Source organism: Carcharhinus amblyrhynchos, chromosome 11 (assembly GCF_965287045.1).
Source record: "Carcharhinus amblyrhynchos chromosome 11, sCarAmb.v2.hapA, whole genome shotgun sequence".
NCBI lineage: Eukaryota > Metazoa > Chordata > Chondrichthyes > Carcharhiniformes > Carcharhinidae > Carcharhinus > Carcharhinus amblyrhynchos.
This window is the reverse complement of record NC_137334.1, coordinates 19,673,186-19,697,650: the sequence shown is the minus strand read 5'-3', so window position 1 is coordinate 19,697,650 and position 24,465 is coordinate 19,673,186. Positions and strand designations below refer to the sequence as shown.

General features: G+C 49.7%; 1 protein-coding gene across 1 annotated transcript in view; it reads right to left on the bottom strand.

Moving 5' to 3' along the window:
• The window catches only part of cdk15 (cyclin-dependent kinase 15), a 57,596-nt gene extending 40,889 nt beyond the window's left edge, over positions 1-16,707 (bottom strand). The window contains exon 1 of the mRNA XM_080198688.1: positions 16,623-16,707. Coding sequence (XP_080054814.1) covers positions 16,623-16,704 — 82 coding nt within the window. The 5' untranslated portion in view covers positions 16,705-16,707. The remainder of the gene's footprint in view (positions 1-16,622) is intronic.
• Positions 16,708-24,465: the final 7,758 nt, after the last annotated feature.

Genomic DNA, 24,465 nt, shown 5'->3' with positions numbered 1-24,465 from the left:
GAAAATCCCCTAATCGCCACATTCCGGCGCCTGTTCGGGTACACTGAGAGAGAATTTAGCGTGACCAACCCACCTAACCAGCACATCTTTCAGACTGTGGGAGGAAACCAGAGCACCTGGAGGAAACCCACGCAGACACAGGGGGAATGTGCAGACTCCACACAGACAGTGACCCGAGCCAGGAATCGAACCTGGGTCCCTGGCGCTCTGAGGCAGCAGTGCTAACCACTGTGTCACCAATGCTGAGAGGTTGTTTCCTCTTGTGGGAGAGTCTAGGACCCACTGGAGACAGACATGAGGAGGAATTTCTTCTCTTAGAGGGTGGTGAATCCGTAAGATTCTTTATGCAGAGGGATGTAGAGGCTGGATCATTAAATATGCTCAAGGCTGAGATAGGTAGATTATTAATCAGTAAGGGAATTGGGGGGTTAAAGTGGGAAAGTGGAGTTGAGAATTATTTAAGCGGCACAGTGGTTAGCACTGCTGCCTCACAGCACCAGGGACCTGGGTTCAATTCCCCACTTGGGTCACTGTCTGAGTGGAACATAGAACATTACAGCGCAGAACAGGCCCTTTGGCCCACGATGTTGCGCCGACCAGTTACAAAAACAATGACCCACTAGCCTATACCAATCCCTTTTCGTCCATAAACCTATCCATAGATCTCTTAAACGCCCCCAAACTAGGCGCATTTACAACTGCAGCAGGCAGGGCATTCCAATCCCTCACCACCCTCTGGGTAAAGAACCTACCCCTGACATCCGTCCTATAACTACCCCCCCTTAATTTAAAGCCATGCCCCCTCGTGCTAGCTTTCTCCATCCGAGGAAAAAGGCTATCACTATCCACCCTATCTAAACCTCTAATCATCTTATATGTTTCAATAAGATCCCCTCTTAGCCGCCTTCTTTCCAACGAAAACAACCCTAAATCCCTCAGTCTCTCCTCATAGGACCTCCCCACCATACCAGGCAACATCCTAGTAAACCTCCTCTGCACCCTCTCCAAAGCCTCCACATCCTTCTTGTAATGTGGGGACCAGAACTGCACACAGTACTCCAAGTGCGGCCGCACCAGAGTAGTGTACAGTTGCAACATTACGCTGCGACTCCTAAATTCAATCCCCCTACCAATAAACGCCAAGACACCGTACGCCTTCTTAACAACCTTATCTACTTGATTCCCAACTTTCAGGGATCTATGTACACATACACCTAGATCCCTCTGTTCATCCACACTATTCAAAGTCCTCCCGTTAGCCCTATACTCGACACATCTGTTGCTCCTACCAAAGTGAATTACCTCACACTTCTCTGCATGTTCTCCCTGTGTCTGCATGGGTTTCCTCTGGGAGCTCCAGTTTCCTCCCACATTCCAAAGATGTGCAGGTTAGTCAGACTGGCCATGCTAAATTACCCCTTAGTGTCCAAAGATGTACAAGTTGGGTGGATTGGCCATGCTAAATTGCCCCGTAGTGTCAAAAGATGTGCAGGTTAGGTGGATTGGCCATGCTAAATTGCCCATAGTGTCAGAGGGATTAGCAGGGTAAATATGAGGGGTTATGGTGATAGAGCCGGGGTGGGATTGTTGTCAGTGCAGACTTGATGGGCCAAATGGCCTCCTTCTGCACTGCAGGGATTCAATATCTGGTCAGTCATGGGGTGGGATTTTCCGACTGTGTTCCCCCCAAAACCAGATAACCCACCCAAGGTCAACAGACCTTTCCAAGGTCTGACCCCCGTCCCGCGGAAGGTGGAAAACTCCCTCCATGAGCTCATTGAATGGCGGAGCAGACTCAATGGCCTGCTCCTGCTGCTACATCTTATGGTCTAAGTTCTGGAAGCTGTAGCCTGCCCATTCCCTGCACCCCCCCCCACCCCGGATTAGTATTTGCGTTACTACGTTCTTCCTGTAGGGATACTACACAAAACCATGGCTAACAGCAAGTGAGGGAATTCGGCAAAGCCTTTGCATCAAATTGCTGAGCTCCGCACTGCTGGGGTCACCTCGCTGAAGCATTTGACCTTTGAACCAACCCCTGAAAGGGGCCTCCCCCAAGAGGCTTTACTTAAATCCGTCAAATCTCAGCATGAAACCACACGACAATTGAAGGGCTCTCCACTCCTTTCGCAGAAGGACTCCAAGGATGGCCCTTTAAAGTGTGAAGTGCCAACACACACATCCTGCAGAAGGAGGCATTTGCCATGGAAACGCTTTTGTAGTTACCATGGCGACCTCCCTCGCTCTGCATTGCGAGATGTTTCTCCTTCCAGAATCCACCCCCCCGACAACCCCCCCACCTCCGAGCCCCTCCCTCGAGCTCCGGGATAGTAATCTGTGCTTCGTGGTCACTTAGGCCGGAGATGGGGAGTGACGGCCGTCAGGTAGTCAGAGACTGGGGGTCAAACCACAGCAATGTCCGATGGCCCCCAGGCTTCGGGCAGACAGAGGCAATCCCACCAGGATTTGCTACAAAGGCCTCACCCATGTCAGCTAAAAGCCCTCGAGGGCAGAGGAGGGGTTGGAATTTCCTGCCTCTCTGGAACCTTCATCCACTACCCCCTCCCCGACCCCCTCAGGAGGCCCAGCAACTGGCCAACAAGACCCCACTGCTTTGAGAGAATGTTTCCCCCTCATGGGAGACGGGGGGAGTGGTGGGGACGGGAGGGCACACTGTTTCAAGATAAGGGGTCTCCCATTAAACAGGAATTTCTTCTCTTGGAGGGAAGAGTCTTGATGTTTCGAGATTCGGTAGAGGCTGGGTCACTGGGGAGGGTGGGGAGAGGGGTCACAGGGAGCGGACTGGGGGGGCTGAGATAGATATCTGATTTCTGGTCGATGAGTGAGTGAAAGATTATGAGTGTGGGGTGTCAGGTAGGAAAGTGGAGTTAGGGCCACGGTCAGAATGGTATGTCCACTCTGACTCTCACCAATTTTTACAGGTGCACAATAGAAAGCATTCTTTCTGGTTGTATCACAGCTTGGTATGGCTCCTGCTCTGCCCAAGACTGCAAGGAACTACAAAAGGTCGTGAATGTAGCCCAATCCATCATGCAAACCAGCCTCCCATCCATTGCCTCTGTCTACACTTCCCGCTGCCTTGGCAAAGCAGCCAGCATAATTAAGGACCCCTCACACCCCAGACATTCTCTCTTCCACCTTCTTCCATCGGGAAAAAGATACAAAAGTCTGAGGTCATGTACCAACCGACTCAAGAACAGCTTCTTCCCTGCTGCCATCAGACTTTTGAATGGACCTACCTCGCATTAAGTTGATCTTTCTCTATACCCTAGCTATGACTGTAACACTACATTCTGCACTCTCTCCTCTCCTTCTCTACGAACAGTATGCTTTGTATAGCGCGCAAGAAACAATACTTTTCACTGCATGTGACATTAATAAATCAAATCAAAAATCAAAAAGTCAGACCTGAGGGGCTGAATGGCCTATTCCTGCCCCTATTTTGTATGATCCCATGACCTCAAAATGCCAAAAGCCCACACAGAAAGACTATAGCCACCCAACAGTACACCACAGGAACAAAGCCTGCGCTGATACACAACGCCTTTCTAAAATCTAAAGACCTTTTGTCTTTATGTGGTCCATATCACTCTATTCCCTGCCTCTTCATGTATCTGTCACGATGTCTCTTAAATGTTGCTATTGTACCTGCTTCTACCATCTCCTCTGGCAGGCACTTACCACCCTCTGTGTAAAAATCTGCTTCTAACATCTCCTCTAAACTTTCCTCCTTCTACTTTGAATCTACGTCCCCTAGTAATTGACATTTCTACCCTGGGAAAAAGACTCTGACTATCCGTTCTATCCACGCCTCTCATAATATTGTAAACTTCTATCAAGTCGCCCCTCAACCTCTGACATTCAAGTGCAAACAAAGCAAGATTGTCCAATCTCTCTTCATAGTTAATACCCTCCAAACCAGGTAGCGTCCTGGCAAACCCTTTTTTGTATCCTTTCCAAAGCCTCCATATCTTTCTGGAGATGTGGCGACCAGAACTGTACACAATATTCCAAATGTGACCCAATTAAAGTTCTCTGCAGCTCCAACATGACTTGCCAATTTTTGTACTCTATGCCCTGACCAATGAAGGCAAGCACCCCTCGAGGACTGGGCCAAGTCATCCTCGGTGGAGCCTGAGGCCCACATGGAAAAAAAATGGAGGAAGCTGGGCCTGGTCAAGGCTTTCAGTTCTGATCTCTGCATCTCAGGCAGGATAGGTCAGCCTTGGAAGGGACAACATTCGCCGTAATGCCCTCAGGACTAATTTACAAGGACAGACTGCATCAACTAGGCCTGTATTTGACCCGGTACAGAACACTGAGGGAGGCAGTGGAACAGTGGGATTGTCACCAGACCAGAGACCCAGGGCAATGCTCCGGAGGACCAGGTTCCAATCCCACCATGCAATTCAATAAACGTCTGGAATTAAAAGTCTAATGACGACCATGAAACCATTGTCGATTGTAATAAAATTTACAGGTGCACCATAGAAAGCATCCTTTCTGGTTGTATCACAGCTCGGTATGGCTCCTGCTCTGTCCAAGACTGCAAGGAACTACAAAGGACCATGAACGTAGCCCAATCCATCACGCAAACCAGCCTCCCATCCATTGACTCTGTCTACACTTCCCACTGCCTCAGCAAAGCAGCTAGCATAATTAAGGACCCCACACACCCCGGACATTCTCTCTTCCACCTTCTTCTGTTGGAAAGAGATACAAAAGTCTGAGATCACATGCCAACTGACTCAAGAACAGGATCTTCTCTGCTGCCATCAGACTTTTGAATGGACCCAACCCGAAAACAAAAGCTGGGGGTCCACTGAAAATCTCAATACGGTATTAGGGTGAAGCCGGGAATCATAGAGTCATAGAGGTTTACAACATGGAAACAGGCCCTTCAGCCCAACTTGTCCCTGCTGCCCTTTTTTTAAACCCCTAAGCTAGTCCCAATTGCCTGCATTTGCCCCATATCCCTCTACACCCAATGTTATCTATGTAACTGTCTAAATGCTTTTTAAAAGACGAAATTGTACCTGCCTGTACTACTACCTCTGGCAGCTTGTTCCAGACACTCACCACCCTCTGTGTGAAAAAATTGCCTCTCTGGCCACTTTTGTATCTCTCCCCTCTCACCTTAAACCTGTGCCCTTTAGTTTTAGACTCCCCTACCTTTGAGAAAAGATGTTGACTGTCTAGCTGATCTGTGCGCCTCATTATTTTATAAACCTCTATAAGATCACCCCTCACCCTCCTATGCTCCAGAGAAAAAAAAGTCCCAGTCTATCCAGCCGCTCCTTATAACTCAAACCATCAAACTCCGGTAGCATCCTAATAAATCTCTTCTGCAGTCTTTCTAGTTTAATAATAGCCTTTCTATCATAGGGTGACCAGAACTGTACACGGCATTCCAAGTGCGGCCTTACTAATGTCTTGTACAACTTCAACAAGACGTCCCAACTCCTGTATTCAATGTTCTGACCAATGAAACCAAGCATGCCGAATGCCTTCTTCACCACTCTGTCCACCTGTGACCCCACTTCCAACGAGCTATGAACCTGTACCCCCTAGATCTCTTTGCTCTGTAACATGGAGTTAGGATGTCAGAAGTGACCTCATAGCACAGGGCTCGAGGGGCTGAATGGCCTCCTGCTGTTCCCTGTGGTGCCTCCTTGCCCTGCATTGGCCAGTTTATCAGCTAATTCTAATGTGCTCAGCTAGAGGTTCAGTGGATCCTAGCCCCCTCGGCACTCTACAACTCCAAACAGCAAAATGAACAGCCAGCTTAGAACTCACCACACGAAAACTCCTCCTCACAATAGTATCACCAAAGACTTCTATAGTGGCAACTATACAAGGCATTGGTGAGACCGCACCTGGAGTATTGTGCACAGTTTTGGTCCCCTTATTTGAGGAAAGATGTAGTGGCATTGGAGGCAGTTCACAGGAGGTTCACTAGATTGATCCCAGAGATGGGAGGTTTGTCGTATGAGGAGAGATTGAACAGTTCAGGCCGATACTCTCTGGAATTTAGAAGAACGAGGGGAGATCAAATTGAGGTGTACAAGATGATAGAAGGTATGGATAAAGTAGACGTGGAGCGGATGCTTCCTCTTGTGGGACATTCTCGGATGAGAGGTCACAGTCTTAGGATAAGGGGGAGCAAATTTAAAACAGAGTTGGGGAGAAACTACTTCTCCCAAAGGAGAATCTGTGGAATTCGCTCTCCCAAAGTGCGGTGGATGCTGGGACAGTGAGTAAATTTAAGGAGGAGTTAGACAGATTTTTAACTGGTAATGGGGTGAAGGGTTATGGGGAGAAGGCAGGAAAATGGGGATGAGGAGCATATCCACGATCGAATGGCGGAGCAGACTTGATGGGCCGAATGGCCTGATTCTGTTCTTATGAACTTCAATTTGATTATGAGCTCCAATTAGCTCCCCTCCCCTCCCCACACGTACACAAAAACACACACACAGACACACACGCGCTCACACACACACACAGACACATACACAGACACACACGCACTCACACACACAAACACATACATACACACTCACGCACACACACTCATGCATTGACTCACAGACACGCACTCACACACACACACATGCACACACTCACACATTGATTCACACACACGCACTAACTCACATGCACTCACACACACTCACACAGGCACATGGACACACACACAGGCACATGAACCACAGGGACACAGACACTTACAGGCACACACATACACATAGAACACATGGACACACAGACACATAACAGCCACACAGATAAACACGCTGTCAGATACATAGCCATTAGAGAGACAAACATAAACACATGGCCTCAGACACACAAAAACACACAGACACACACATGGAAACGCACACAGACACATAAAAATACACACATACACACATATAGATACACACAAACACAACTCCAGTGGGTGGGAGAGTGGCTATCAGGAGCAGCAGTGTGTTTCAGACCAACCCTGGGCTGAGGGCAGAGATATCAGAGCTGGCCTGTCTCTGCAAAACTGGTCCTTGTTGCACTCAAATCCCCAAAGACCAACCTGCCCTTGACACCAAAGGGTTAACAACTTGCTAGCCAGTGCTGCCAGTGTATAGCCAGTGCTACCAGTATCTACCCAGTGTTTACCCAGTGCTGCCGGTCTGTATCTGGGAGCTGGCCCAGCCTGGGTCGCTCCGGGAAGGTGCAGGGGGAGAGGGACTGGAAAATTCAATGCGGTCGCTGCACACTCACCTAAGCGGCTCAGAGTGTCTGCGGCAGCCTGTCTCAGAGTCTTCATTCCGCAGTCGCTGGCTGGCTGGAGGGGTCCCTGATTCCAAAATATAGCGGAGCATCCCAGCTCGCCAGTATCCCTGTGTCAGCGCAGAGACTGGGACAGCTCTGCCTCTCTCTCTCTCTGAGTGTCTGAGAGCAATAAATATCCACATGACTCAATCCGGCTATCCACTAAACCAGCACACAGAGAGAGACCCCACTACACACACACACACACACTAATCCCAGCACAGGGAGTACACACTCATACACACACACACACACACACACTCATCCCAGCACAGAGAGAGACCCCACTACACACACACACACACACACTAATCCCAGCACAGGGAGTACACACACACACACACACACACAATAATCCCAGCACAGAGAGAGAGAGACCCCAGCACACACACACACACTAATCCCAGCACAGAGAGAGACCCCACTACACACACACACACACACTAATCCCAGCACAGGGAGTACACACTCATACACACACACACACACACACACTCATCCCAGCACAGAGAGAGACCCCACTACACACACACACACACACTAATCCCAGCACAGAGAGAGACCCCACTACACACACACACACACACTAATCCCAGCACAGGGAGTACACACTCATACACACACACACACACACACACACTCATCCCAGCACAGAGAGAGACCCCACTACACACACACACACACACTCATCCCAGCACAGAGAGAGACCCCACTACACACACACACACACACTAATCCCAGCACAGAGAGAGACCACACACACACTCATCCCAGCACAGAGAGAGACCACACACACACACACACTAATCCCAGCACAGGGAGTACACACACACACACACACACACACACACACAATAATCCCAGCACAGAGAGAGAGAGACCCCAGTACACACACACACACTCATCCCAGCACAGAGAGAGACCCCAGCACACACACACACACACTAATCCCAGCACAGAGAGAGACCCCAGAACACACACACACACACTCATCCCAGCACAAAGAGAGAGACCCCAGCACACACACGCACACACTCATCCCAGCACAAAGAGAGAGACCCCAGTACACACACACACACACTAATCCCAGCACAGAGAGAGACCCCAGCACACACACACACACTAATCCCAGCACAGACAGAGACCCCAGTACACACACACACACACACACACACTCATCCCAGCACAGAGAGAGAGACCCCAGTACACACACACACACACACTCATCCCAGCACAGACCCCAGCACACACACACTAATCCCAACACACAGAGAGACCCCATCACACACACACACTCATCCCAGCACACAGAGAGAGACCCCAGTACACATACACACACTCATCCCAGCAGAGAGAGAGACCCCAGCACACACACACACTCATCCCAGCAGAGAGACCCTAGCACACACACACACACACTCATCCCAGCACACACATGCACTGATCCCAGCACACAGAGAGAGACCCCAGTACACACACACACACACACACACACTCATCCCAGCACAGAGAGACCCTAGCACACACACACACACTCATCCCAGCACACACACGCACTGATCCCAGTACACACACACACACTCATCCCAGCACAGACCCCAGCACATACACACACTAATCCCAACACACAGAGACCCCAGCACACACACACACTAATCCCAACACAGACACACTCATCCCAGCACAGACTCCAGCGCACACACACACACACTGTCCCAGCAGTCACACACTAATCCCAGCACAGACAGAGAGAGAGACTCCAGCACGCACACACACATCCCAGTGCACACACAATAATCCCAGCATACAGGCAATACTCCCAACACACACACACATCCCTGGACACACACATTCATTCCAACACAAACACAAACTCATCCTAGCACATACACATTCACTCATCCTAGCTCACATACACACTAATCCCAGCACACACACACACACACCCTAATACCAGCACACACTAATCTCAGAACACACAGGCTAATCCCAGCACATGCACTAACATCAACACATATGTACTAATCCTGCATGATTATCTTCAGTGACTGGCTTACAAGGACACCCAGGTCTCGTTGCATACTCCATTATCTTAATTTCTAACCAATCAGATAACCTGCTTATCTGTTTTTTCCTTCCAAAGTGGATAACCTTTCATTTATCTGCATGAAACTGCACCTGCCATGCATTTCCCACTCACTCAAATTATCTCAATCACACTGAAGCATCCCTGCATCCTCCTCACAGCTTAGCCTCCCACCCAGATCTGTGTCATCTGTAAATTTGGAGATATTACATATAGTTCTCGCATTCAAATCATTGATATATGATTAGTAGGAATCCCGATCCCTGCGGTCGTCAATAGTCACTTGGTCTGACACTTGGGAAAAGACCCACCTATTCCGACTTTTTTGCCATGGGAAGTAAAGCGGGTGGGGGTGGTGGGGGGAGGTGGGGAGTGGGGCTGGGGGGGTGGAGGTTGAGGGACATGGGGCGAGGGGGGGTGGCAGGACTAGACCATGCAAAGGTTTGTTGACCTTGGGCAGGATTTTCCGATTTGGGGGGTTGAGGGGAGTACAGGAAAACCCCACCCTTTGATCCCTGTCCGCCAATCAGTTTTCCATCCATCTCAATAAACTGCCCCCAATCCCACGAGCTTTAATTTTACACGCTAATCTCCAATGGGGACGAGTTCTAATTGTAAAATGGAAGTCCTCAACCATAAATGGCAATCGTTACTGCATCAGGTTATCAATCAAAAGCACAGACCGCAAGGAACTACAAAAGGTCTTGAACGTAGCCCAGTCCATCACGCAAACCAGCCTCTCATCCATTGACTCTATCTACACTTCCCACTGCCTCAACAAAGCAGCCAGCGTAATTAAGGATCCCCAGGCACCCCGGACATTCTCTCTTCCACCTTCTTCCATCAGGAAAGATGCAAAAGTTTGAGGTCACGTACCAACCGACTCAAGAACAGCTTTTTCCCTGCTGCCATCAGGCTTTTGAATGGACTTACCTTGCATTAAGCTGATCTTTCTCTACACCCTGGCTATGACTATAACACTACATTCTGCACTCTCTCCTTTCCTTCTCTATGAACAGTACAGCACATAAGAAACAATACTTTTCACTGTATACTAATACATGTGACAATAATAAATCAAATCAAATTAGAATCAATTTCTGATTTGAATTTAGTCCGAATTTAATTGAGCAGAGGTGGAAGGGATGTGAGGTTAGATCACAGGTCAGATATGATCTTACTGACTGGAGGGTCAGACTCCAGGGGCCGAATGGCCTTCTTTTGTTCCCATGTTCAGGATTGAACTATAACAGCCACATTGAACAATATACTATTTCTTCAGCCCTGCTCTGAATATCCACCGAGATTGTGTGTTTGAGATCTTGAGTGTCAGATCTAAATGACCGTGCCAAACCAGAAGGAAGGTTAACCCTTCCTAGGACAATACTTTTTAAATTCATTCACAGGCTGTGGCCGTCGCTAGCAGTGACAACCCATCAAATGTTGGACTTTCCCAAAATTGCGAAAGGCGCTATTTCAATGCAAACACTTTCCCTTCGGGGAGGCAGTGGATCTAAAACAGGGTTGAACGGATTTGGACAGGAGCCTCTGACACCATTTCCTTGTCTAGACAGTCAGACCCGCTCATCTCAGCCTGTCCATAAACTACATGTGATACAGGTTAATTGGGGGGCGGGGTGAAGGGTCGGGGGTGTCCTTTAAAGAAATTTTCAGTCCAATCACGAGAAACTGCTGGTAATTTACAAGGTTACCCACTCTCACCCACTCCCATCCACTCTCACCCACTCCCATCCACTCTCACCCATTCCCACCCACTCTCACCAAGTCTCACCCACTCCCACCAACTTTTACAGGTGCACCATAGAAAGCATTCTTTCTGGTTGTATCACAGCTTGGTATGGCTCCTGCTCTGACCAAGACCACAAGGAACTACAAAAAGAATGTAGCCCAATCCATCACACAAACCAGCCTCCCATCCATTGGCTCTGTCCACATTTCCCATTGCCTTGGAATAGCAGTCAGCATAATTAAGGACCCTATGCACCCCGGACATTCTCTCTTCCACCTTCTTCCTTCAGGAAAGAGATACAAAAGTCTGAGGTCACATACCAACCGACTCAAGAACAGCTTCTTCCCTGCTGCCATCAGACTTTTGAATGAACCTACCTCATATTAATTTGATTTTTCTCTACATCCTACTGTAACACTACATTCTGCACGCTCTTGTTTCCTTCTCTATGAACAGTATGCATTGTCTGTATAGCGCGCAAGAAACAATACTTCTCAATGTATTGAGGCTTACATTAACATAGCAATGAAGTTACCATGAAAATCCCCTAGTCGCCATACTCTGGTGCCTGTTTGGCTACACTGAGGGAGAATTTAGCACTGGCCAATGCACCCTAACCAACATGTCTTTCAGACTGTAGGAGGAAACCGGAGCACCCAGAGAAGGCCCATGCAGGCATGGGGAGAACATGCAGGCTCCACACAGACAGTGGCCCAAGCTGGGAATCAAACCTGGGTCCCTGGCGCTGTGAGGTGGCAGTGCTAACCACTGTGCCACCCACAAATGAATAAAAAGAGTTCCAGAGGTAAGCAGACAATACTCGCAATCACCACAAGAGACAGAGTTTGATGGACTGAAGTTGTTTATGAGGGAACTGTGTCCAAGCAATTTCATTACAAGCAACCATTCCTGAAATCTCGAGCTGCTGTACCATCCAGCAATACATCTCAATTTAATTGTGTTTGAAGATCGGCTCCATTTCTGAGTGAGACCTTGTGCTGGGAGAGTCAGAGGAAGTGGATATTAGCCTGTGTAGGGCGGCTGTGAAGGATTCTGGGAGGCGGCCTACAAACATCACTCAGATTTACTCCGGTTTACAGGCCAAGACACAAAAATATTTCATACTGAATTCCACAAGGGTCTCACGGGACACTCCGAGTGCTTTTAGAAGTCTAGGGAGAGAGAAAGAGAAAATTAATCAAAGTTTTCTCCACAGAATCAAACTCCACTCAATTTATAGAAAGCAGTGTGACTATGGAGTGATGTGAGGCCCATTGGGTAGACAATAAATGGGTAGAATCTCAGCATCACACACCTGAGACCAGCCAATCCAGCACAACCTTTGTAAGAGCCACAATTAATCTCACTACCCTGATCTCACCTCATAACCTCAAATTAACCCCCCTTCAAGGATTCACCCAATTCCTTTTGGAAAGTTATCACTGTAGTGTAAGGATCTGACACAGGAGTGAGACTGGTATGGTCCACAGTGCCATGTAGAAGATCACACCCACATCCTGGGGGCAACCATTGACCAGAAACTGTGCTGGACTAGCCAGCTAGCCATGTATGGGCAGCACGGTGACACAGTGGTTAGCACTGCTCTGCCTCACAGCGCCAGAGACCCGGGTTCGATTCCCTGCTTGGGTCACTGTCTGTGTGAAGATTGCACATTTGCCTCGTGTCTGCATGTGTTTCCTCCGGGTGCTCTGGTTTCCTCCCACAGTCCGAAAGATGTGCTAACTAGGTACATTGGCCATGCTAAATTCTCCCTCAGTGTACCCGAACAGGTGCTCTAGTGTGGCGACTAGGGGATTTTCACAGTAATTTCATTGCAGTGTTAATGTAAGGCTGACAATAATAAATAAACAAGGACAATCTATTCTGGAACCGTGACATACTGACGCTGCCCATCTCTCTTAGTAACTGTACTAGAATTTTATTGGCTTACCAATTTGATCAAACTCCTCTGTCAGTCCCCAAGATTTAACCATCTGGGGGGTTGGGGGGCCCTTATCCCTGGCTCTGGGGTGACTGGAGCTGGGGGGGTGGTAGGGAGGTGAGTCTTAGTCTCCCACTCTGGTACAGTAGGATAGAAGTTACCCAACTTGCCTGCCTAGGAATCACATATAAGGTGCTGGTGAGGCCACACCTGGAGTACTGTGTACAGTTTTGGTCTCCTTACTTGAGAAAGGATATACTGGCACTGGAGGGGGTGCAGAGGAGATTCACTAGGTTGATTCCGGAGTTGAGAGATTCGGCTTATGAGGAGAGACAGGGACTGTACTTATTGGAATGTAGAAGAATGAGGGGAGGTCTTATGGAAACATATAAAATTATGAAGTGAATAGATAAGATAGAAGCAGGGAAGTTGTTTCCACTGGCGGGTGAAACTAGAACTAGGGGGCATGGCCTCAAAAAAAGGGGGAACAGATTTAGGACTGAGTTGAGGAGGAACTTCTTCACACACAGAGTTGTGAATCTGTGGCATTGCCTGCCCAGTGAAGCAGTTGAGGACCCTCATTGAATGGCAAGGATAGATAAATTTTTGGACAGTAAAGGGATTAAGGGTTATGGTGAGTGGGCGGGAGCTGAGTCCACAAAAAGATCAGCCATGATCTTATTGACTGGCGGAGCAGGCTAACGATGTGCCATTTAGGTGGATTGGCTATGCCAAATTACAGACTTAAGGGGCCAGATGGCCTACTCCTGCTTCTAGTTCTCATGTTCTTATAGCAAGTGGGACATAGACCATGCGAAGGTCCGTTGACTTCCGGGCCGGATTATCTGGTCTTGGGAGTGAGCGTGGTCGGAATGATCCCACCCTTGGGCTGCAGTTTCCAGCGCGTTTTGTTTTGTACCTCTGTTCCACTTTTTCCACCGTGGCTTTAGCATTCTCTGGATCTTCCTTCAGGAATCTTTGATACGTGTGCATGGATTTTAGAAAGCCGAATATCCATGAGATAGGTTTCTCCATCTTGACATTGCCTCCTCTGACGCAGAGCTGAAGACGTCAATGTTAAAATCAGGACAAAGCACAAACTTGTGTGCCCTGTCGGAGAGTCGGTGCAGACTCGGTGGGCCGAATGGCCTCTTCCTGCACTGTATGGGTGCGGGGAGAAAGCAAGGGAATGGCACTAAATCGTGATGCTCATTTGATGAGACAATGGAGAGAGGACAGATGTGATACTGTGGGATTTAATTTTGATTTGACTCGATTTATTACTGTCACATCTATTAACATACAGTGAAAAGTGTTGTTTCTTGTGCTAGACAAAGCATACTGTTCATAGAGAAGGAGAGAGTGCAAAATGTCATATCTCGGGTGTAGAGAAAGATCAACTTAATGCGAGGTCGGTCCATTCAAAAGTCTGATGGCAGCAGGGAAGAAGCTGCTCTTGAGTCGGTTGGTATGTGATCTCAGACTTTTGTATCTTTTTCCTGATGGAAGAAGGTGGAAGAGAGAATGTCCGGGGTGCGTGGGGTCCTTAATTTTGATGGCTGCTTTGCCAAGGCAGCGCGAAGTGTAGACAGTCAGTGGATGGGAGGTTGGTTTGTGTGATGGATTGGGCTACATTCATGACCTTTTGTAGTTTCTTGTGGTCTTGGGCAGAGCAGGAGCCATACCAAGCTGTGATATAACCAGAAAGAATGCTTTCTATGGTGCATCTGTAAAAGTTGGTGAGAGTCATAGCTGACATACCAAATTTCCTTAGTCTTCTGAGAAAGTCGAGGTGTTGGTGGGCTTTCTTAACTACAGTGTTGGCATGGGGGGACCAGGACAGGTTGTTGTTGATCTGGACACCTAAAAACCAGCAGCTCTCGACCCTTTCTACTTCGTCCCCGTTGATGTAGATTCGTTGTGTTGACATTGAGGGAGAGATTATTGTTGCCGCACATTCTCTATCTCATTCCTGTACTCTGTCTTGTCATTGTTTGAGATCTGACCAACTACAGTGGTGTCGTTAGCAAACTTTAAAGTTGAATTGGAGGGGGATTCGGCTGCACAGTTGTAGGTGTATAAGGAGTATAGTAGGGGCTGAGAACACAGCCTTGTGGGGCACTGATATTGAGGATGATTGTGGAGGAGGTTGCCTATCCTTACTGATTGTGGTCTGCGAGTTAGGAAGTTTGGAATCCAGTCACAGAGGGAGATGCCGAGGCCCAGGCCACAGAATTTGGAGGTAAGTTTTCTCTGAATAATTAAAATAATTAAACCAAATGGGTGGAATTTTAGGAGTTTTTTTTCTAATTGTCCAGCTAGTCTAGAAATGGAAGAATTCCAGATCCGATTTTCCATGTGTTTTCACACCCAATCTAATGCACCCTGTCTCTGAAAAGATAGACTAGTCAGTTTCTATCTGGAGAGGCAGTGGGTGGGGCTTAACTTGGCAGCCAGTCTGTAGAGGGAGCTATTGCACATGTGCAGACCACTGATGCCACACGTGCGTTAGAGGTAGCAGGGCTCTGACAAACTGAGAGAGAGCTGTCAGGCTCCTGCTGCTGCAGGTAGCCTCAATCAGTAATCCTCTCCAATCCCATTCCTGCAATCGCAGGAGCCCGTGGCTCAAGATGAAGCCCACTCGCTGTCCAGACGATTGTGGACTCCCGCCCGGTGGCCAGACCAATGGTGGCCCCCCACTCCCACTGATCGCATGCAGCAGGCACTTCCCCTCCCACCATAGGCTCTGCCCCCCCCCCTTGCACTGTCCCCACATGCCCTGCCCCTTATTAGCCTCACCTCCAGGCACTGCCAGGTGGGCACTGAGCAGGTGCCAGGCGGGCAGTCCCCAAGGGGCTCTCCCCCACCTACACTGGCCTCCCCGGAGTGGACCATCAGTCGCCTCCGGTTCCATCGGTGAGGCCAACACAACTGATCCCCGTTGATAGGGAGCTGGTGTTTTCCTCGCCAGAAAGAACCTCTCCCGGGGAAGCCATAAAGGCAAGGCGAGCCCGGACGATCGAGCGCCGGGACCGCTAAACACGTTCAAAACACAAATTTAATAAATTAACCAGCCTCGCGCCCATTTCCGGCGAGACATTGACCGCATTGGAAATTTGGGGGGGGTCGTAAAATTGCGCTGGTTGCAGAAACCGGCGCCGTTCCCCTCACCGCTTTAAGCCTGATTTTGCTGCATTTTCCCGCCGCAAAAATAGGTGTAAGGGTAAAATCCCACCCAGTGTTGTTCCTCTGCAGTGTTTTGGGTGACTTGAGAGAGTTAGCAAGACAAATGCTTAATTTTAAAAATTGTCGGTTAGAATCGCTTCAAACCGGTTCCGCTGAGCAGGGAATGTCCTCCTGTTCCCGACAACAGATTCCAAAACCAGAATCAGTTCCACCCCCGACCCCCGGGAACTGAGCCTCAGCAGGAAACCAGCCCCCCACTCCCCACATTAGGGATTTCTTCAAAGCGCCCCCTTCTCAAGAGGTCAAACGCCCCGCTGACTCACGGGGGACGTCTGGCTGGAGATCAAATCCAAACGGAGAGGTGCAGGTGTCCGAGCGAATGCCCAAACTCCCCAAGTAGACCATCTAGCCAGCAACCCTCCCCCCACGAGCTACACCACCCCTGCCAGAGCTCCAACTGGCCCCCAAGCCCCGCCCACCCTCCTGAGGGCCCCCCCCCCGAGACTGCTAGCGGATGGTGACTAGTGGGGTGCCCCAGGGGTCGGTGCTGGGGCCTCAGCTTTTTACCATTTATATAGATGATCTGGAGGAGGGAACCGAGTGTAGGGTGTCGAAATTTGCTGATGACACCAAGATTGGGGGAACGGCAAATTGCGCGGAGGGTGTGGAGAGTCTACAGAAGGATCTAGATAGGCTGGGCGAATGGGCCAGGAAATGGCAAATGGAATTTAATGTTGGCAAGTGTGAGGTGGTCCACTTTGGTAGGAATAATGGTAGGAAGGACTATTACTTACGGGGCGAAAAACTGCAGCAGGCCACGGTGCAGAGGGACCTCGGGGTCCTTGTACATGAGTCGCAAAAACCCAGCTTGCAGGTGCAGCAGGTGGTCAGGAAGGCGAATGGGATGCTGGCCTTCATAGCGAGGGGGATTGAATATAAAAGTAGGAAGGTCTTGCTGCAGCTGTATAGGGCATTGGTGAGGCCGCAACTGGAGTACTGTGTGCATTTTTGGGCGCCGCACCTTCGCAAAGATATTTTGGCCTTGGAGGGAGTGCAGAGGAGGTTTACTAGGCTGATACCGGAGTTGAGGGGGTTGAGCTATGAGGAGAGGCTGAATAAACTAGGCTTGTACTCGTTAGAGTTTAGAAGAATGAGGGGAGATCTCATTGAGACGTATAAGATGATGAATGGGATGGATAGGATAGAGGTGGAAAGACTCTTCCCGCTCAAAAAAGACAGTAGGACTAGGGGGCACAGCCTCAAGATAAAAGGGGGGCGGTTTAGAACGGAGTTGAGGAGGAACTTCTTCACTCAAAGGGTGGTGAATCTCTGGAATTCTCTGCCTGTTGAAGTGGTGGAGGCTGCCTCGCTAAATATTTTTAAGACGCGGGTTGATGGGTTTTTGATAAGCGAGGGGATTAAGGGTTATGGGGAGAGGGCGGGAAAGTGGAACTGAGCAGCGACAGATCAGCCATGATCTTATTGAATGGCGGGGCAGGCTCGAAGGGCTAGATGGCCTACTCCTGCTCCTATTTCTTATGTTCTTATGTTCTTATGTTCCCGAGCGCCAACTGGCCCCCAAGCTCCGCCCACCCTCCTGAGGGCCCCACCCCCCGAGACTGCTAGCCTCCCGAGCTCCAACGGGCCCCCAAGCCCCGCCCGCCCTCCTGAACTCCACCCACCCCCAAGCCCCGCCCACTCTCCTGGCCCCACTCACCACCTGAGCCCCGCCCACCCTCCTCAGACCCCTTCCCGCTCCCCCCGCTCTCCGAGGCAGAGTCCTGGGATCGCGTGCTGGATCGATCAGCTCTCTGGGAGCCCGGTAGCCCGGAGTGGAAGCAGCTCATCCCCAATCCCAAGGGATTGGCAGCTGGGAGAACACTGAATTTCAAGAATGTTCCTATACAGAGGAAGACTGGAAACAGAGGCAGGAGTAGGCCATTTGGCCCTCCCAGCCTGCTGCACCATTTAATAGAGATCATAGAAACCCTACAGTGCAGGAGGAGGCCATTTGGCCCATCGAGTCTGCACTCCACCCAGGCCCTATCCCCATAACCCCACACACTCTAATTCCTCTAACCCGCACATCCCGGGAAACTAAAGGGCAATTTAGCATGGCCAATCCACGTAAGCTGCACATCCTTAGGCTGTGGGAGGAGCGCCCAGAGGAAACCCACGCAGACACGGGGAGAACATGCAATTAGAATGCACTTTCCGTGCAACGCAGGTCGAAGGTTGAGTTCCCAACCCTGGCATGACATTATTATATATTTTATGAAACGATCATTGTTCCTTTAAAGGTACCAGGTTACATGGGTGCAATCAATGGTGCAAACACCCCAGCATTCACTCCGAATGTGCACTGGGGGCGTTGGGGGAGGGGTTGAAGTGAATGGCTTTATTTCCAGCGGTGTCTAATTAACGAAGAATCATCGGTGAGACAGTGCCCCAAGCTGTGAATCGAGCCCAGGTGTCTGGCACAGGGAGACAGCTGTACCAACGTGCCACCTGTAGGTAGCTAATGGCCAGCACAGATGCAATGGGCTGAAGGGCCTCTGTGCTATGAAACTCAAGGGGCCCGAATTTATCCTCAAGTTGCACCCCAAAACGTGGTAAAGTCGGGTGTGAGGCGAGTAGTGCGATTCACGCCTGCCTCTGTGCCCCTTCACCAAGGGCCAAAAATGGCCACGATCTGGACCGTGGCCAAAACGGGCACGACAGCCATTTAAACGTATTTGCATGCATTTAAATTGAATTAGCTGGAGGCCCAAACTTACCCACACTTCCCTCTTTACCACTGCATTCGCCCCCTCGGAATCGGCGCAAAGCAGACATGTTTGGCAAAGGTCCCATTTGGCTGCTCCAGCTTCTGACAAGGTACATCCAGAGATTCCAGCGGCTCTCTGTCTCAGATCGGTGGGAGGGGGAGGCGGGTCCAGATGGCTCTCTGGTCGGTTGGTGGTATCCCTGTGTACAATCAGTCAGAGGGGAAGAGGGCTGTGATCGGCCTGGGTAGCGGAGAGGTGGGGGGATCAGGGGGTCGGTAATGTTGTGGAGGATGGGGCAATGTCTGTGTAGGGGGGAGGGGAGGAGGCGAGGCATCTTCTGGCCTGGGAGCATTATTCTTGTTTCTCTCTGCGCGTGCGCAATTGGGGACTCTGATCGGAGCTGCTGGATTTCGGGCACATTAAGCTCCACCCACAGGCTTGTGCAATGCGATTCAGAAGCACCAATAATTTTTCAGGCAGAGTTTGTACGGGGGCGCCTGAGAACGGGTCTAAAAGTGGGATCTGAAACATTCCCAGTTTCCAGTCCGCCCAGCACTTAGAATCGAAATGGTAAAATCAGGGCTCTATGACGGTTCCAGCCCTACAAATATCTGTTACATTTCAGATTGGTGGCAGAGACACAGTAAGTATTAAATATTTCTCACACCGGGGAGAGAATAAGAAATTATTTTGTGTTTAATGGGTGCTGGTGTTAACATTGCCGTATGTGTTAGATAGCTACCTCTCTTTGTCAGGGAATGTGATCGCATCAAGTATTTCCTTGTATTCATTCCAAACCAATTTTGTTATTGGAGCTTCGTAAGGTTTAAACATTTTGAACATCTGTAAATGGAAAGATTCACCACACTGGGTCAAAGATATTGCAATCATTGTGTTCTAAACATGCTCAAAGTCAACGCTTACCAAATACATTTCCTTCATTGGAAGCCCAGGGTTTAGCTACATTGGAACACCGCCCTGTCACTGTTACAAAGTCAGAGGCCAGAATTTTACAGTCCCGCCTGCCCCGGGAATCAGAGCGGGCAAGGGGCAGACAATGGAAAGGTCCGTTAACCTTGGGTGGGATTTTCCAGTCTCGAATTGAACGAAGACTGTAAACTCCAGCCCAGAGTGTCACAAGACCTGGGGCAGCACCTCCTGGTCAACAGGCGCCTTTTGTCTTTACTGGATGCTAGGGGCAGGATTTTAGCACTACTTTTATGCCCATTTCCCCAAGGGGGGTGCCCCTTGGGCAACGCCCCACTGGCAGTGCTGCCCTGCCACTTTGGCAATTCCAGCCTGGGCAATACCCACTGGACAGTGTCAGGAGGTGGGGCCTGTGTTGGGCAGTGGCAGGAGGCAGGGCCTGTGGGTGGGTGGAGCCAATTGAGGGCAAGGTCTGTGGGGAGGGGCCAATGGGAGGCAGGGTCTGTAGGGAGGGGCCAATGGGGGCAGGGTCTGTGGGGAGGGGCCAAAAGGAGCAGGGTCTGTGGTGGGAGGGGGCCCAATGCCACTCAGCATGTGATTGGTGGGGGAGGGCAGCAGAACTGTGATTGGTCTGTGAGGTGGGGAGGGCAGTGGAGGCTGCATTTTGGACCTGTTGCCAGGGACGGGGGTGGGGGGGAGGTGCGGAGAGGGTTACTGGTTGAGGCTGCCTGTAGTAGCAGGGGCCTGACAACTCACTTTCTGTCTGACAGACCCCTGCTGCTGCAGCATCAGTGGTCTGCACATGCGCAACACCTCCCCCTTCAGGCTGCCTGGCCAATTGACCCCACCCACAGCCTTCTGTAGTGGAGAAATGGACTTGCCCTAAATTTTAAAGACCGAATGCTTAAGATTCAACGTGAAAATGCACAAAGAAAAGGACCTGGAACTCTCCCAGTTTGACGCTAGTCTGACTCGTAAGATCTCATAAAGTTCTGCCCTTGATGTTGGCCCCTGCTCTGAACCATAATGACTGCTTTCCCGAAACGCACGGGAATTCTGTCCTGTTTGACTGAATGGAAGGAAACTGGGCATTGCAGCAGCTGGAGAAGAGTGGCTGAAGTTATTGTTAAAACACAGTGCGTCATTTAAAAATTTCCCATCACTTTTACTCAGGTTGTGATTAAACAAAGTCCTGGAGGTGTCGTCACATGACTCCCCACCTCCCCACCTCCCCACACTCCAGTCATTGGTCAGCCAACAAGTCCATCCTTATGACATATGGCCTTCCTACACCAATTGGAAAGCAAGAAGGCTCATTATCCAATTGGATGGTGTTTGATTGTCAGCCAATCAGTATTGGCTTCTCCTGATTTTCAACAATTTTTAAATTTTATATTATTGGTGTCACAATCAGGCTGACATTAACACTGCAATGAAGTTACTGTGGAAATCCCCTAGTCGCCACACTCGGGCGCCTGTTCGGGTACGCTGGGGGAGATTTTAGCACGGCCAATGCACCCTAACCTGCATATCTTAGGGACATTAAGAGGCAATTTAGCATGGCCAATCCACCTAACCTGCACATCTTTGGTGTGCCGCAGGGCTCGGTACTTGGACCTCTTCTATTTGTGGTATATATTAATGACTTGGAAGAGGGGGTAGGTGGTGTGATCAGCAAATTTGCTGATGACACCAAGATGGTTGGATTGGCGGGTACTGAGGAGCAGTGCCTGGCAATGCAACAGGACATAGACAGGCTGGTAGATTGGGCAGATAGATGGCAAATGGAATTTAATCCGGAGAAATGCGAGGTGATGCACCTTGGCCGGAATAATGTGGAGGGGAGTTATACGATAAAAGGTAGAACTATCCGGAGTATAGATACGCAGAGAGACCTGGGGGTGCAAGTGCATAAGTCCCTGAAGGTGTCGGTACAGGTGCAGAATGTGATGAGGAAAGCGTATGGTATGTTAGCCTTCATAGGAAGAGGTATAGAATATAAGAGTAGGAGTCTGATGTTGCAGTTGTATAGAACGTTGGTTAGGCCTCACTTGGAGTACTGCGTCCAGTTCTGGTCGCCGTACTACCGGAAGGATGTAGAGATCCTGGAGAGAGTGCAGGGGAGATTTACCAGGATGTTGCCTGGTATGGAAGGGCTGTCTTACGAGGAAAGATTGGATGAACTTGGGCTGTTTTCCCTTGAGAGACGTCGGCTGAGGGGGGATCTAATAGAGGTTTATAAGATTATGAAGGGGATAGATAGAGTAAATGGTGGTAAGCTTTTTCCGCTACAAGAAATGGATAGAACGAGGGGTCACGGGCTTAGGGTGAGGGGGGCTAGGTATAAGACAAATATTAGAGGGCAGTTTTTCACGCAAAGGGTAGTTGGGGTGTGGAATGCACTGCCGAGTAAGGTGGTGGAAGCAGGCACGCTAGGGTTGTTTAAGAGTCACTTAGACAGCCATATGAGCGGGCTACATATAGGGGGATATAGTAGGCCTTACTGAACATTGTAGGCTTGGGAATATGTTTTGCCTCAGGAATGTTAGTCTTTGCCTGTTTAATAATGAATTTTTTTGTCTCCACAGGCATTTAAGTCCAGCAAGGGGCATGCAGGCGGCAGGTTGTAGTGGGCTGCTCTTGGATGTTGCTTCGGGAGTTGCCTATTGCTTCATGTCGTTAGTGTGCTTAAACTGGACCATCTCGAGGGCAACATGACAGCTCAGAGACTATCTCTGTTGCTGTGCGGACACATGGATTTGGGCCTGTGTCTGTGGGAGTTTGCACGTTCTCCCCGTGGTTGCGTGGGTTTCCTCCGGGTGCTCCGGTTTCCTCCCACATCCCCCAAAGATGTGCTTTTAGGCTGATTGATTGGGTACTAAAATTGTCCCTAAATTGGACCTCCCTGATCCTCGCACGTTAGGCGTAGACTAAAATCATGAATAGGTCACTGAGATAGTAGGACGGCGGCGCGGGCTCGTTGGGCCGAAGGGCCTGTTTCCCGTGCTGTGTTGTTCTTTGTTCTTTGTACTAAGGGACAATTTAGCATGGCCAATCCACCTAACTTGCACATCTTTGGACACTAAGGGACAATTTAGCATGGCCAATCCACCTAACCTATACATCTTTGGACACTAAGGAAGAATTTAGCATGGCCAATCCCCCTAATCAACATGTCTTTCAGACTGTGGGAGGAAACCGGAGCACCTGGAGGAAACCCATGCAGACATGGGGAGAATGTGCAAACTCCACACAAACAATGACCCAAGCCAGGAATTGAACCCGGGTCCCTGGCACTGTGAGGCAGCAGTGCTAACCACTGTGCCACCGTACAATTAATTGCATGTTATACATTACGCTCCTTCACTTTTATACCACTGGGATACTGAGAGCAATGTTCTGTCTGAGTAGAAATCAGTTCATACCATGACCATCCTGTGTAAGGCCCAGGCGGCAGCCATCTTGTCTCTGGGTCAGATGGTTCGAGGTGGGCTCCAGTCACTTTGTGCAAAGGTCTATCATTGACGACGCAGTTCCGTCTGGGAGTGCGGCACTGCTGGAGGTGCAGTCGTCCAGAAGAGATATCAAACTCAGGCCCACCCTTTTTGAATGATTACTCACCAGGCGAACATAGTGTCCAATGGAGTTCATTTTACATGTTTGTGGATGGGATGTGCAGCCTGTTCACCTCTCCTCTGATGCCGGGAGTCCTGAGAGGACACCAACATTGGAAATTCCCACACTGCTGGGTAGGTGTTCCAATTCTGTTCACTGTCTGTGCAGAGTCTGCACGTTCTCCCTGTGTCTGCGTGGGTTTCCTCCGAGTGATCCGGTTTCCTCCCACAGTCCAAAGATGTGGATTGGCCAGGCTAAATTGACCCTTTTAATGTCAGGGGGACTAGTTCAGGTAGGATGCATTGGGTTCTGTGTTTGATTGTGGTCAGTGCAGACTCAATGGGCTGAATGGCCTCCTTCTATACTGTGAGATTCTGTGAATTAAGAATTGGGGGGAAGAGCTCCCATTTGGGAGTGTTTGATATGGTGTAGAGGGGACAATTTATCCAGTGTCTAAGCCAAGCCCAGTTGCCCATTTGAGCACAGAATAAATAACTATTCTCCGAACAGATTCATTTAGAATCATAGAACCCTACAGTGCAGAAAGAGGCCCTTTAGCCCATCAAGTCTGCACCGAACACAATCCCACCCAGGCCCTACCCCCATATCCCTACATATTATACCCACTAATCCCTCTAACCTACACATCCCTGGACACTAAGGGGCAATTTCTTAGCATGGCCAATCAACCTAACCCGCACATCTTTGGACTGTGGGAGGAAACCGGAGCTCCTGGACGAAACCCACGCAGACACGAGGAGAATGTGCAAACTCCACACTGCCAGTGACCCGAGCCAGGAATCGAACCCGGGTCCCTGGAGCTGTGAGGCAACAGCGCTAACCACTGTGCTACCGT